The sequence below is a fragment of the Drosophila arizonae genome, chromosome X, assembly GCF_054131065.1.
Source record: "Drosophila arizonae isolate 15081-1271.41 chromosome X, UAZ_ARI_1.0, whole genome shotgun sequence".
NCBI lineage: Eukaryota > Metazoa > Arthropoda > Insecta > Diptera > Drosophilidae > Drosophila > Drosophila arizonae.
Genome location: NC_142927.1, coordinates 30,138,800 through 30,150,894, shown reverse-complemented (window position 1 = coordinate 30,150,894; position 12,095 = coordinate 30,138,800). Strand labels below are relative to the sequence as shown.

Genomic DNA, 12,095 nt, shown 5'->3' with positions numbered 1-12,095 from the left:
ATGCATAGTACGTCTGTGCATGTATAGGATGTATAACTTTTCTTTCGTTTTTGCGCTGCTATCATTTCTTTCTTTTCTTTTTCACATACATATTTCTTCACTGCTTTCTTTCAGCTACTGCTGTTGCGGCCGCTGCTGCCGCCGCCGCCGCCTCACGCACACGGCTACACACACGCTCTAACACATTCAAGCAAACACATACACACACACACACACACACATTCTCGCACACACATACACATATATAGAGAGCGCGACCCGCTGTCTTTTTTCGTTTCGTTTCGTCTTTCGCTATACACCTTGCTTCCGTATATACTTTTTATTCGTTGTATAGTAGTAAAAAAAAGAATCGCTGTTTGTACAACAGATATTGTACAAGATTTTCATATGTATGTTAGTGGCACTTTAACACCGATTTTCGTCTATTTTTTGCAGTTTTTCTTAATGAATGTCACTTTTCGCTCGGTTTTGCTTCAATTAATAGAGTTTCTTTCTCTTCTTTTTTTATTCGCTTTATTCGCTCTACCTATGCGCTGCTGCTTCTTCACGCGCAACACTTCTCGCTGCTATTGCCATTAGGTTTTGCTTTATTTTCGTACATTTCATTTGCGTTTGCTTCGTTTTCGTTCTAATTACTTTCGCTCTTCTCACACACACACGTTGCTTGGCAGTTTCATGTCATGTTGCAGTTGTGTATTTGTAACTTTTGGGCCAGAACTTTAGAAATATTGTATATTATGCGTACGATTTTTATCGACTACCTTTTTATGCCATTTTAATATGGCGGCCGTGTATGTATTGTGCACAAAACGTCGCTACTGCTTGGGCTGCTGCTGCTGCTTCTACAACAACCACAGCGAGCCAACACTACTTACACTTTCACTAAACGAAAAATAATATGCGCCGCGCGTACCACGTTCACGTTCGTTCGTGTATGAGAAGCAACTAAACGACGAATGAAGTGCCAAAACGGACGAATGATAATGAAAAGAACATTGCACGATAATTATTCGATATTGTAGGCGTACTTTTAGCTTCTTCGCTGCTATTCTTTCTAGCTGTCAGCCCGTGTGCTTCTTCTTTTGGATGTAACGCTTTCCAACACTGAACACGAAGCAACTGTGCCTTAACATAATTCGATAACACCTCTGCCAAGTATGTGAGTCGCTCTGTAAAGCTACATAAACAGACCTCAATCGAAGCGCGAGATTCAAATTACACAGAACAAAAATTTTTAAACGCAATTTGAATAATTTTTTTTTTTTTTCTTTTCTCCGAAACGTGGAGAAAATGTATGTGGATATTACAATTACACAGTGGTTATGATTACAAGTAGTTCAATAAGTATGTTCTGTATATGGAAATATATTGGCCAACTCGCAAATATGGGGCCAGTGTTTTATCGTTAGTATCGTATATAAGTAGTATATATGTATGTTTGTTTGTATACGTATATATGTAGGTAACAAATACATTGTACAACATATTGCCCTATAATTGATTTAGTATGAATCGTAAAACCTTCGAAAAATTTAACAGCTATTAAATACAAAACAGAAACGCAAAGGACATAAAATATAATAATAGTATACATAAAAAACAATATTAATATTATTATAATAATACAGCATTTGGCTAACATGAAATCCCACATAAGTCCCAAAAATACCAAATCCCAAAATCCGAAATTCGTCCCACCAATCCACTAATAGGGTATCTGATTCTGATAGTACTGGATCATATCGTAGGTACGCGTACGGAAGTTCTGATACGAGTTACGTATGACAGCCAACATGTGGGCGGCCGCCTCCTTGTTGTTTTTGGTGGCCACGAAGCGTTGCTTCAGCAGATTGATCGTCTGGCCGCGGAAGCAAGGCAGCCCAGTGTCGAGCATTAGCGAGACCAGCGACACGATCGCATCCTGATAGGGCCGCACCGCCAGGAAGGCCTGCACGCACAGCTCACAGAACCACTTAAAGGCCGGCGCCTCCATTTTGCCACCCATGATCATGACCATCTCGTCAGTCAGCTTCATGTCAGGCTCAAAGCCAATGTTGCCGCCGGGCGACGACTCAAACATGAAGCCGAAATCTATGGCAAGAATTACATTAATATAGAGGCAAAGAAAACATTTCTATATATATTTACCTATGTGGATGATGTGACCATCCTTGTCGATCATGATGTTGCCATTATGACGATCCTTGATCTGCAGCAGATAGCCAACTAGTGAATAAGCAGCCATGGACTTCACGAAGTTGGCTCGCGCTGCCTGAAACTCTTTGGAGCTCTCATCGCCATACTGATGTTGGAAGTACTCGGATAGACCGGAGTCGGTTTGCCTGCCCAGCTGATCGCGCGACTTCGCATTGGGCACGCACTCTATGACGCCGCACTGCAAATATAAATATAAATATCAATCTCTGCCTCTCTCTCTCTCTCTCCTTCTCGACTTACGCCTGGTGCTGTGGCCACAACGCGATATGGGAACAGGAATAGATCCAGGCCCACTTGCTGAAAGATGTTCTTGAATATGGTGATCACCTGCAGGGCCAGCATGTCCTGGCGCACGTCGTCGCCCACTTTGAAGATGGCCGCCTGCCACGATTCCACGCCGAGCTTCATCTGGGCATCCTCCTGCGAGTTCTGCGCATGCATAAGACAGAGAGTACAAAATCAAGTGAGTGTGAGCGGTAGGCAAGGGCAAGCAAGCAAGAATGAAAGAGAGCGAGATAGTGATACAATGACTCACCGGATTATTGGACACCTCCATGGCGCGAGTCTCTAGCTCGGTAATGCCACAACGATAGACGCGGAAACGTGCCAAATACGGCGCTTTGGCAGCACTCTGCATGGGCGTGCCGCTGCTGTACTCAATGTCCAGCACCATCGCCTCCGGATTGGATGGCAAATAGCAGCCAGATTGCACCTTGATCCGACTGAGTGCCGCCAGGCATGCGTTCTTCCGCTCGCTGCCCTTGGGATAAGAGCGAATCTCCCCGGAGACGGCCGTAATTTTGCCAAAGAAATCGAATTCGCGCTCATAGAAGCGCTTCGCGGCGCCCGAGAAGGAGGCAATGATGTTCTGCGAGAGCATATCCAGTGCCTCGTACAAGTTGGGATCGCGATGCTGCTGATCCTCGTCCATGTACATGTTCGTCTGCATGTTCCAAATCAGCTGATGGGCCACAATCTGCGAGCGCTTCGATATGTTCTTGATGAACTCAACCACATAGCCCATCGTGTCGTGGCGCAGCGCCTGCACCAGCTGCGGTATATATGGAAGCACCGATTCGGCTGGATATGAGCTCAACGTCTTCACCGCATACTGGGCAGTCAGCGGATGCGACGGATACTGCCGCGAGAAGTAGGACAGCGCTTGTATGGGCGTCACCGGCGACCAGGACAGTATGTAGACCAGGTCGGGACTCTCCTGGAGCAGGTTCTTGGTGGTGCACAGATACTTGAGCGCCTCGGGTATGTGGCACACGGCGATCGGGTCGGAGCAGACCAACCGCGACACCTCCTCGTCAATGGTCTCCGCGTTCTTGATGCGCTGCGGCAAAAACACGGCCAGAGCTGGATTGTAGCACCAAGCCAAGCGCGCATAGTCCCGCCAGACATTTGGCTTGTATGGGCGATTCCGCCATTCCGTGATCTGTTCCTCGCCTGCGAATGAATAGTAAGAGGTAAATGAGATAAAGATGGATTTCAAGATTAAAACATATTTCAAATAGGTCTGGCAGGAGAACTTGTTGTTGTAGTAGCTGCAGTCAGTGCAACATTTACGAATGCCATGGGAAGGAAAGGAGGAAGTACGCATATATTTCCTAATCATCTCAAGGAGATGAGAGGTTTGTATTTATATATAAAAGCGAAAAGAAATAAAGCAGTTGAATTGACGAATATGGTATGAAAAGAGATGGCGCACAAAATGAAGAGCGAAAGAGACAAAACATACACAGAAAGAGCAATATTTCATGGTACATAGTTTGAGTACATTAGAGAGAAAGAGAGAGAGAGAGGAGGGAATATGCATAATGCCCATAATAATAAATGTAGTATTTACCTGGCACTATCAGATCGGTTAGACTGTTCGGATTATACCAGGTGATCAGAAACTCCAGTTCGACGGCCAGCAGCTCGAGTATTAGATTGCGCTTCTTCATGTAGTCCTTGTCGTAGGAGTCCTTCTGATACTGCAGCCGTTTCGAGCGATTCGAGCGCTTCGACAAGGTCGACGTCGAGTGCGGAATGGTGTTGTACCATCCACCCGTATTGCCCGTGGCACTCATGGAGCGCGCGTAGTCGGCGCCGCCGCTGATAAGTGATGCGGTCTCCGGGTTGTTGCGCACGGCTAGCATCTGGGTGGAGCTGACCGAGGTGCTGGTAATGTCATAGTCGCCCACCTCCGAGGTAACCAGATGCTTCTTCTCGCTGCGCATCGTCTGCCAGAACTTGAGCAAGATCAGGATGTCCTCCAGCAGCTGCTCCCGGCTCTGGTTGGGGCACGTGGGCGGGCCGCAGAAGTAGTCGAGGGCGTTGGAATAGATGCGCTCGCGCAAGATGTTGCGCGCCAATGACTTGGGTATCGTATTGCCTTGGAGCAGGGAGAGGCCGCACTGCAGCAGCTTGAACCGGCAGCCGACGGTAGCCACTTGCCGATTCTGCCGGCTGTTCTTCAGTATGGGCAGGCAGCGATGCAGCAGCAGGCAGAACATCTCCACCTTGTCGCGATTGCAGTACTTGGCCGTGTCCACCATCTCGGAGAGCAGCTGCAGCCAGATCAGGTGCGGCGCTATCAAGATGGGCTTGCTCACCAGCTTGCAGCCCTCGTAGGCGGCCAGCGGATGGGTGATCTCCACCTCCCAGGCGAACAGGCCCAAGCGCTTCTCGAAAGTCGTCTGCCAGGCGCTCACCATTTCCTGTATGAAGCACAGCTCCAGATCCTGCCGTGCCGTCAGCACCCACTGCCAGCACTCGACGGCCGTCTCCATGGCGGACTCCGTGAAGAGCTCCAGCTGCGAGCTGGCCACCGCGTGCAGCAGCTTGCGATCGACCTCTGCACATATGATGAGGTAGGCGGTGGCCCGCCACAGCGCGCCGCGATGCCTGGCATCGCTCTTCTCGGCGCAGGCGCCCCACACGTCGCTGACCAGTCGGTCGGCCAGCCCCACCTTGTCCTGCTCGCTCAGCACGGAGAGCAGGCCGCTGATTTCGCCGGCGTACTTGCTGCGTAGGCAGAGCACGGACACAAAGCGCGGTGTGTCCGAGTTGACGCAGCTGGGCCGCTTGCTGAGCGTGCTCAGCGTATTGCCCGGGTGCAGAGTGCTGCTGTTCACCACCGAGTCAAATGCCAGTGCCAGGCCACTGTGGTGGGCTAGCACAGGCGTGGGTATCTGGTTGGGATACTCCTGCAGATGGGAGCGCGTGGAGCGCGGCGCCCACTTCATCGCCTCGTTCACAATGCCCTGACAACGGTCCGCGAAGTCCTTCAGCCGCAGCTCCCGCGCCGGCAGCGAGTCCATCAGCTGCAGCGTGTACGGCGTCGAAACGACCCGCAACGTCGGCGTCTCCTCGTTGGGGTCCAGTGACAGCGAGTAGGCCAACAGCTGCAAGATGTCCAGCATGCACCACAGCACGCGGCGATTCCACAGCAGATGTGGAAAGCGATCCACCAGCTGCGAGAGATACTGATCCGCCACCAGCTGGATCTGCTTGTGTATGTGATTGAAGTAGACCAGCAGCAGCGTGGCCTGCGACTCCAGCACCTTCTCCCTGATCTCGTCGTGAGCGTACAGCACATTACGGAACTTCTCGAAGACCTGGTCCGCCACACTACAAACGGGAATTATTTACATTACTCACGAAATTTTTAGAGTAGCAATCAGATCGGGAGTGACTGACTTGGAGATGCACCCTGCACATGTATATACAAGGCCATATAAGGAAGCTAGTAATATTGTTACATTTAGTCTAACTTTGATAAGACACTTGCCTTTCATACTCATTCACGAGAGCAAAATGAGCATATTGGTTTGTGCAGAGTCCGTCTTGGCGGATAGTCCGTCAGTCCGAGTGTTCACATGAATGCAAACCCTATTACCAGTATTCAAGTCAGAGAAATTTGGAATATACCCTTTTGAATACCCTAGCCTGATAAACTGCTAGGGTTTACTTAATACGCCCACTCACTACGTTGCAATGCGGCAATCGCAGACAGACAGAATAAGGCTAAGCATTAAGAATCTAAAACATTCAAAAATTTAGTATTCACCCTGTAGAGCACGTATCTAAAAATCAGATGTTGTAGCTCGTTAAGCTTTCATGTGAGCTCTTCATTTGGATTAGGCAGATCATAGGACGGAAAGACAGATGTCCGATATAAATCATCTTATCGTTCACATCAAGAATATGTCTAGCCTGTTCTTGTACTCGTACTTTCATTCTAAATGGCTTCAACTTATAAAAAGTCGTTAGAGCAACTTAAATTATGATAAGACCTTAACAATCTTGAAGTATAGTTTGGAGTGGACTCTACTAGACCTTACCAGAAAGATCAGAAAGTAGCAAGGTACAAATTGATTAATCTTTAGACAATTAGAATAATTGATTGCTAATTTAAAATCCCATTTAGCCAAAGCAATGTTTCTCAAAGAGGGCATTAGGAGATCGACTAGCAAGCTAGAATCTAATCTCTCATACTCCAAATGCAAGCCGACTCCGTATAATTGTAGGGTAGTTGTTTTTTATCGCCTTACCACTTGACGCACTGCCAGATGCCGGTTTTGTCCTTTTGCAGCGCCGTGTCGCAGAGGTAGCTCAGGATGGGCTCCAGACTGGGTTCGTCCGCGTTCTCAACGCGCAGCATCTCCAGCCAATAGACGCTGAGCAGGTACGTGCACTGGGCAAAGCTAAGCTTGTTTATGGAAGCAGCCACATTGTCGGAGGAGTTCTCCAGCAGCATCAGGATCTGGCTGCGCAGCTCGTTGACCGAGTCGCTCTTGATGGCCAGCGTATAGTTGAGCTCGCGCATATCCGATTTGTGGGCCGTCTGGGAAATGAGCAGCGGCGACTTGGCAGCGATCTGCTGCACGCCCTGATACCAATCAGCTGGCCAGAGACGAGCGTTTGTGAAGCCCATGACCACGCAGTAGGCCCAGAAGTCTCTGAAGAGCTTATGCAGGCGTTGGCGCGGATTCTTAATGGGTGGCAGACGGCGCATGAGTACAGCGATGACCGGTATAAGCATGCCCAGATTGCCGGCACGCGAGCTCGCCTTCTGGGCACCCGGCGTATTGTCGTACGAGCGCTCGCCGTCGAGTCCAATCTGGACAAATAGCTCCAGCAGCTTGCCCAGCAGCTCCAGCATCTCTGAGTCGCCCTGTATGTTGGCCGCAATGTTGCCCAGCGCGTTGACCACAGCATCGGAGACATGGTGGTACTGCTTACGGTGCTCCGGGTCGGAGGTGTATGCTTGCGACGCCGACTGCACCGTGACGCGCGAGAACATCTTCATGATCTCATCGAAGATGTGCGTCTCGCACTGCGATATGATCATGCAGCCCAGCTGATCGACGATCAGCGCATTCTGCTCCGACGGCACCTTGCAGAAGCGCTGTATGAAGAACTGCAGTATGTTCTGTGTGGTCTTCGAGGTGTCCTTAAGCGCCACAGCCACATGGCCCAGCATTACAATGATGTTTAGGCTGACTAGCGTCGATTCGCTAAAGAAGCAGAACAGATTAGCTTGGAAATGCTTTCTTTATGTATGTCAATAGTGATACTACCTCTCGTGCTTCTCTGCCGTGAAGAGGCGATTTGATACGTTTGCCACCAGAGCGGGAACACAGAACTGGTCGAGCGTGTGGGCTGCTCGCAGAGCAATCGACAGATTCTCGATGGCAGCATCACGCAGTGCCTCGAATGCCGCGTAGCCGCTGCGCCCAGTGCCCGTCTGCTTCTGATTGTCGCCGAAGATGTCGACAATCGAGCGCGAATCGGAATGCTGCACAACGATTTTGAAGGGAGTCAGCTCCTTCTCCTTCTTCTGCAACGCCATCGTCTGCATGGCGTGCGCGTGCAGCTTGCCCAGTATCGGACTGGGATCGACGAGGAAGTCGCGCAAATATGATATCGAAGTGCCAGCAATGTTGGGAAACTTCTGCGCCAGCTTGCCCAAGCCCTCCAAGCAGACCATCAACAGGGGCATGTGGTCCATGACGATCTTGTGACTGAGCACCAGATTCAGCTTCTGTGACAAGCGCCCGCACAGTTTGTCCGCCTCTGTGGGTGTGCGTGAAAGGCAGATGGGCAGAAAACGGTATAAATAAATAGGAACAAACAATGGAATTGCGGAATATATAAACGTAAACAACGAGAACAACCTCAACGAGTGGGAGAGTAGAGGAGCAGCATCATGCAATGAACAAATGATCTTTCCGGAATCACCTTGCGATCCCTTTCAAATTATATGATACTCGTGTGCATGCCGTGAGAGCCGACGGGCACGAACACAAAGATTACAAAATAATAAAAAAAAAGTAACATGAAAAGAAAACAAATTAGTTGGAACTGTTGAGGAAGCGGGCGGGGCGAAGGTGGCGGATGGGGCAGATGGAGGATGGGACAGGAACAGCTCCTGACCTTTTTTCAATAAAAAATGCAAGCCATTTTGCAAGGACGGCACGTTATAGTCGACGTCAACTGTAAAAATATTCCGTATCGGAACTCAAAAGAAAGCAACTAAAGAAATCAAATTTATCCTCGGAGCACCGAAGCCACATAATTAGCCCTAACAGTGTGATAATATAAAGTAAATTAATAAAATAAATAATCATAATTAAAATGGAAATCATTGCAGTATATGGATAAAACATGCGCTGTCTGACCTATGCGAAAAAAAATATTATTGGATGTTATATCTTTTCATTTCCATATCTCCCCTTGTTTCGATCGAATCGCCCATCTTTTAGTAGTAGAAACTAATGTACATATATAATAACCTACCTTCAGACAGTACAAACCAATGCGTAGACACTGATCTATACCATATACTATTGTATACTGAGCTAGTGTCTACAGATTTATTGTATAAATATCCTTAAAGACATCGTATATCGTATTCATTCTTAGGCTAATCTATCGATTGAGCTTTGAGTGTTTGCAAGCTAAACAATCTATACAGAAGCTACACTTTAAGATTTTATAGCGTAGATCTGGGAAAATATGTCATACTATGATATCTTTCCTGAATGTAAGTCTAAAGATTTTAGAACCTTTAGGATTTCAATTATAAAAGTAACAAAGATATAAAACTCTTTTGGATCTGAGTTATAAAAATGAAAAGGATTTACAACCTACAGAGGATTTTGAATCTTTAAAACCATAATATCCTAGAGATCATAGTTTCTGTAAGGTCTTAATTGTAAAAGGAGCAAACCCTTTAGATTAAGCAAAATTGTAGACTCTGTATCTGAATTAGAAAAGTTGCAAAGATTCACATAGAAATGCTTAGTGTCAAGTATTGAGCTAAGACTGCTCATATACAACATATATCCATACTAATATATGTATATTGCATTATATATAGCCATTTTTGCTGCATGCCTATCGTGTCTTTTCTAGTTCTGCTGTCTTCTCCCTGTTTCCAATTTGCCTTTGATTTTCAAATATAGAGAATTGTTGCTCAGTTTTAAGTCTTGTGAGAATTGAAAAGAGATTGAAGATCTAAGCGCAAATTGAATTCAGACAAACCGCACGAATACTCTCATCACCTGTCCAAGTATTAGATAATAAATATCGCAGTAGAAATCACAAGTCAGTGCTGAGCTAGCTAACGTACCCGTCTCGTCTCGTATGGCCCAAACGAGGAGGTCCACGCAGGCTGCGTTGGCCATCACGTTGATCTTGTACTTGTTGACGACGGCGATGCCGTTCTCTTCGCGACGCTCGCGTTCCTGGTCCTGCTGCTTGTTTTGCAGCTCCGTTTGGCCATTGAGGAACAGCCGCTTGACGAACTCCTGCACGTCCTTGGTGAAGGGCGTGGGCAGGTCGATCTGATGCTGCAACAGCTCGCGCAGCAGTGTGACTAGCACCAGATTCAGCATCTCAGAGAAGCTCTTGTAGCAGTTGCCATTCTTCAAGTGCATCGAGAATATATCGCTGCCCAGCTCATCCAGATACTCGAGCGTATCTTTGGTTAGCAGCTTCTTGGACACTGCAAAGATGGTCTGCAAATGCTGTATGGGAAACGGCGGCACGCGGTACAGCGGCTTTGGGCCGCTCTTGCCAGGCGATTCGCACAGGTTGACACGCATGTGTGGGAACTGATTGAAGCTGGAGCCGTAGCGCGTGAAGAAGTGCGTGCGTGGATCGTAGGGCACCGAGAAATAGCTCTGCAGCGACGGCTTCTGTTTGCTCACCGCCGAACGCATGCGACTCTCATCGCCCGGGGCGCTATTATGGGCCAGGCTGCCCGACATCGACCGAGGTATGATGGGCCGAAACTGGGTACTCGCCAGGCGTTCGCTGCTGCTGAATGAGCCACTGCTGCCAGCGCTGCTGGCGCTGACTCGCTGCGTGGGCAGCTGCTCGGGTGGAAATATGCGACACAGCAACGGCGGATTGTTGCTGGCATAGCGGCCCATCGAGCGAGCCAAGCCAAAGAGCAGCGGAACCGTCGCATTGCACAGCACCAAGGGCGACGGCGTGGAGTTGCTAGAATCCTTGCTGGGCTTCACAATGTTGGCGAGCGTGCCCAGTGTTTCGACCTGGTTCAGTATGATCTCCTCCCGCAGCTCCGGGCATTTGGCTGCTATGTCCGAGAGCAGGGTGTTCAAGCAGAAGCTGAACTTCTCTGCTGCGGGTATCCGCACACCTGTACATGGTATGATGGTCATCAGTGGATTAAATATCATTTGGGGAATATTGAGTTGCACTTACGCTCTACTTTACTGTGGCGTTCATCGTGTATTCTTGCCTTGGGCAGGCTCTTGGCCAGACGCAGCAGATACGGCACTATCTGTGACTCATGCTGGCAGCCGCCTTCCAGGAAGTAAATGCCCAATGCGATGACTGCATCTTGTGCTCTGGAGTCCAGGCAAAACACGCCAGATGCATTCTCTTGCGGGCAGTAGCGAAACAGGGTCTGCACCTATTGTGGCAAACGAGATATTAGAGATTGACAGCTGCAGTCAGTCAATAATGACACACTTAAAAACATAAATCATCACCCTCCCTCCCCCCGCGTTCTTTAGATCTCTTCTATGGACTCTGAGGCACGTCATCACTATACGCATGTCTGTTGCGCCCAAGGTCAACTTTAGTTGCGCGAAAATTCGATTTCCAATTTGCGGCCAGTACGCCCCCACCCCACCCGCCCTTCGCTTTCCATCAAACAGACATTGTCAACAGCTAGCAACACCCCCGACTGCACCGACCTTGTCCCATGGGGTGGGCTGTATGCCAGCCAGTACGCGCGCTAGGCAGAGCACAGTCCGCTGATACGTATACTTGTCCGAGGCGGTCATCTTTACGCCTCTGTCAAATATTAGATGGCCTCCAACTCGGCGACTGCAGAACGTCGACGTGACGGTCTATGTTGGCGGCGACCGCGACTTTGAGTCGCCCGGTGGCGTAAATGCACGTAATCGATTATGGATACAACGGACGCACTGCACTGTATACTTCGTTTCGTTTATGATGAGTTTAATTTGTTTAAATATTGCTCTTTATACGTTCGTCATCGTCAATCGTTCGAAATCTTTATTGTTTTGCTATCGAAAGTATCGAGTACTGTGCGCATCTATCGAAAGTATCATCTGCTAGTGTTGTTTGCGAACGAGTAATTTTTGCAATTCCAAATAGTCTGAGTTAACAGATAACAGTATGTAAACTAACAGCAGTTTCCGCTCCACACTTAATGAACTCCTCCACATAACCGACCAAAAAAATACAAAATGTAAAATATAAGGATATTTATAAGCAAGGAATTTAAATTAATGAATGGCTTTTTATTTTAAAGATATTATTATATAATCTGTACAGATTACATATTATTTTTAGTTTTGTTTAACTCACTTCAAAATGGTCTC

At 48.0% G+C, this 12,095-nt stretch overlaps 1 protein-coding gene across 1 annotated transcript; it reads right to left on the bottom strand.

Annotated features, from left to right (window-relative positions):
- Positions 1 to 1,562: 1,562 nt before the first annotated feature.
- On the bottom strand, positions 1,563 to 11,829 carry Pi4KIIIalpha (phosphatidylinositol 4-kinase III alpha). The gene is made up of 10 exons (XM_018013768.2): positions 11,442 to 11,829; positions 10,945 to 11,155; positions 9,845 to 10,879; positions 7,791 to 8,286; positions 6,762 to 7,727; positions 4,070 to 5,838; positions 2,753 to 3,669; positions 2,458 to 2,646; positions 2,149 to 2,395; positions 1,563 to 2,091 (listed from the first exon to the last, which is right to left on the bottom strand). The coding sequence occupies exons 1-10, from the start codon at positions 11,529 to 11,531 to the stop codon at positions 1,706 to 1,708; spliced, it is 6,306 nt and encodes a 2,101-aa protein (XP_017869257.1). The 5' UTR covers positions 11,532 to 11,829; the 3' UTR covers positions 1,563 to 1,705.
- Between the last annotated feature and the right edge of the window lie 266 nt (positions 11,830 to 12,095).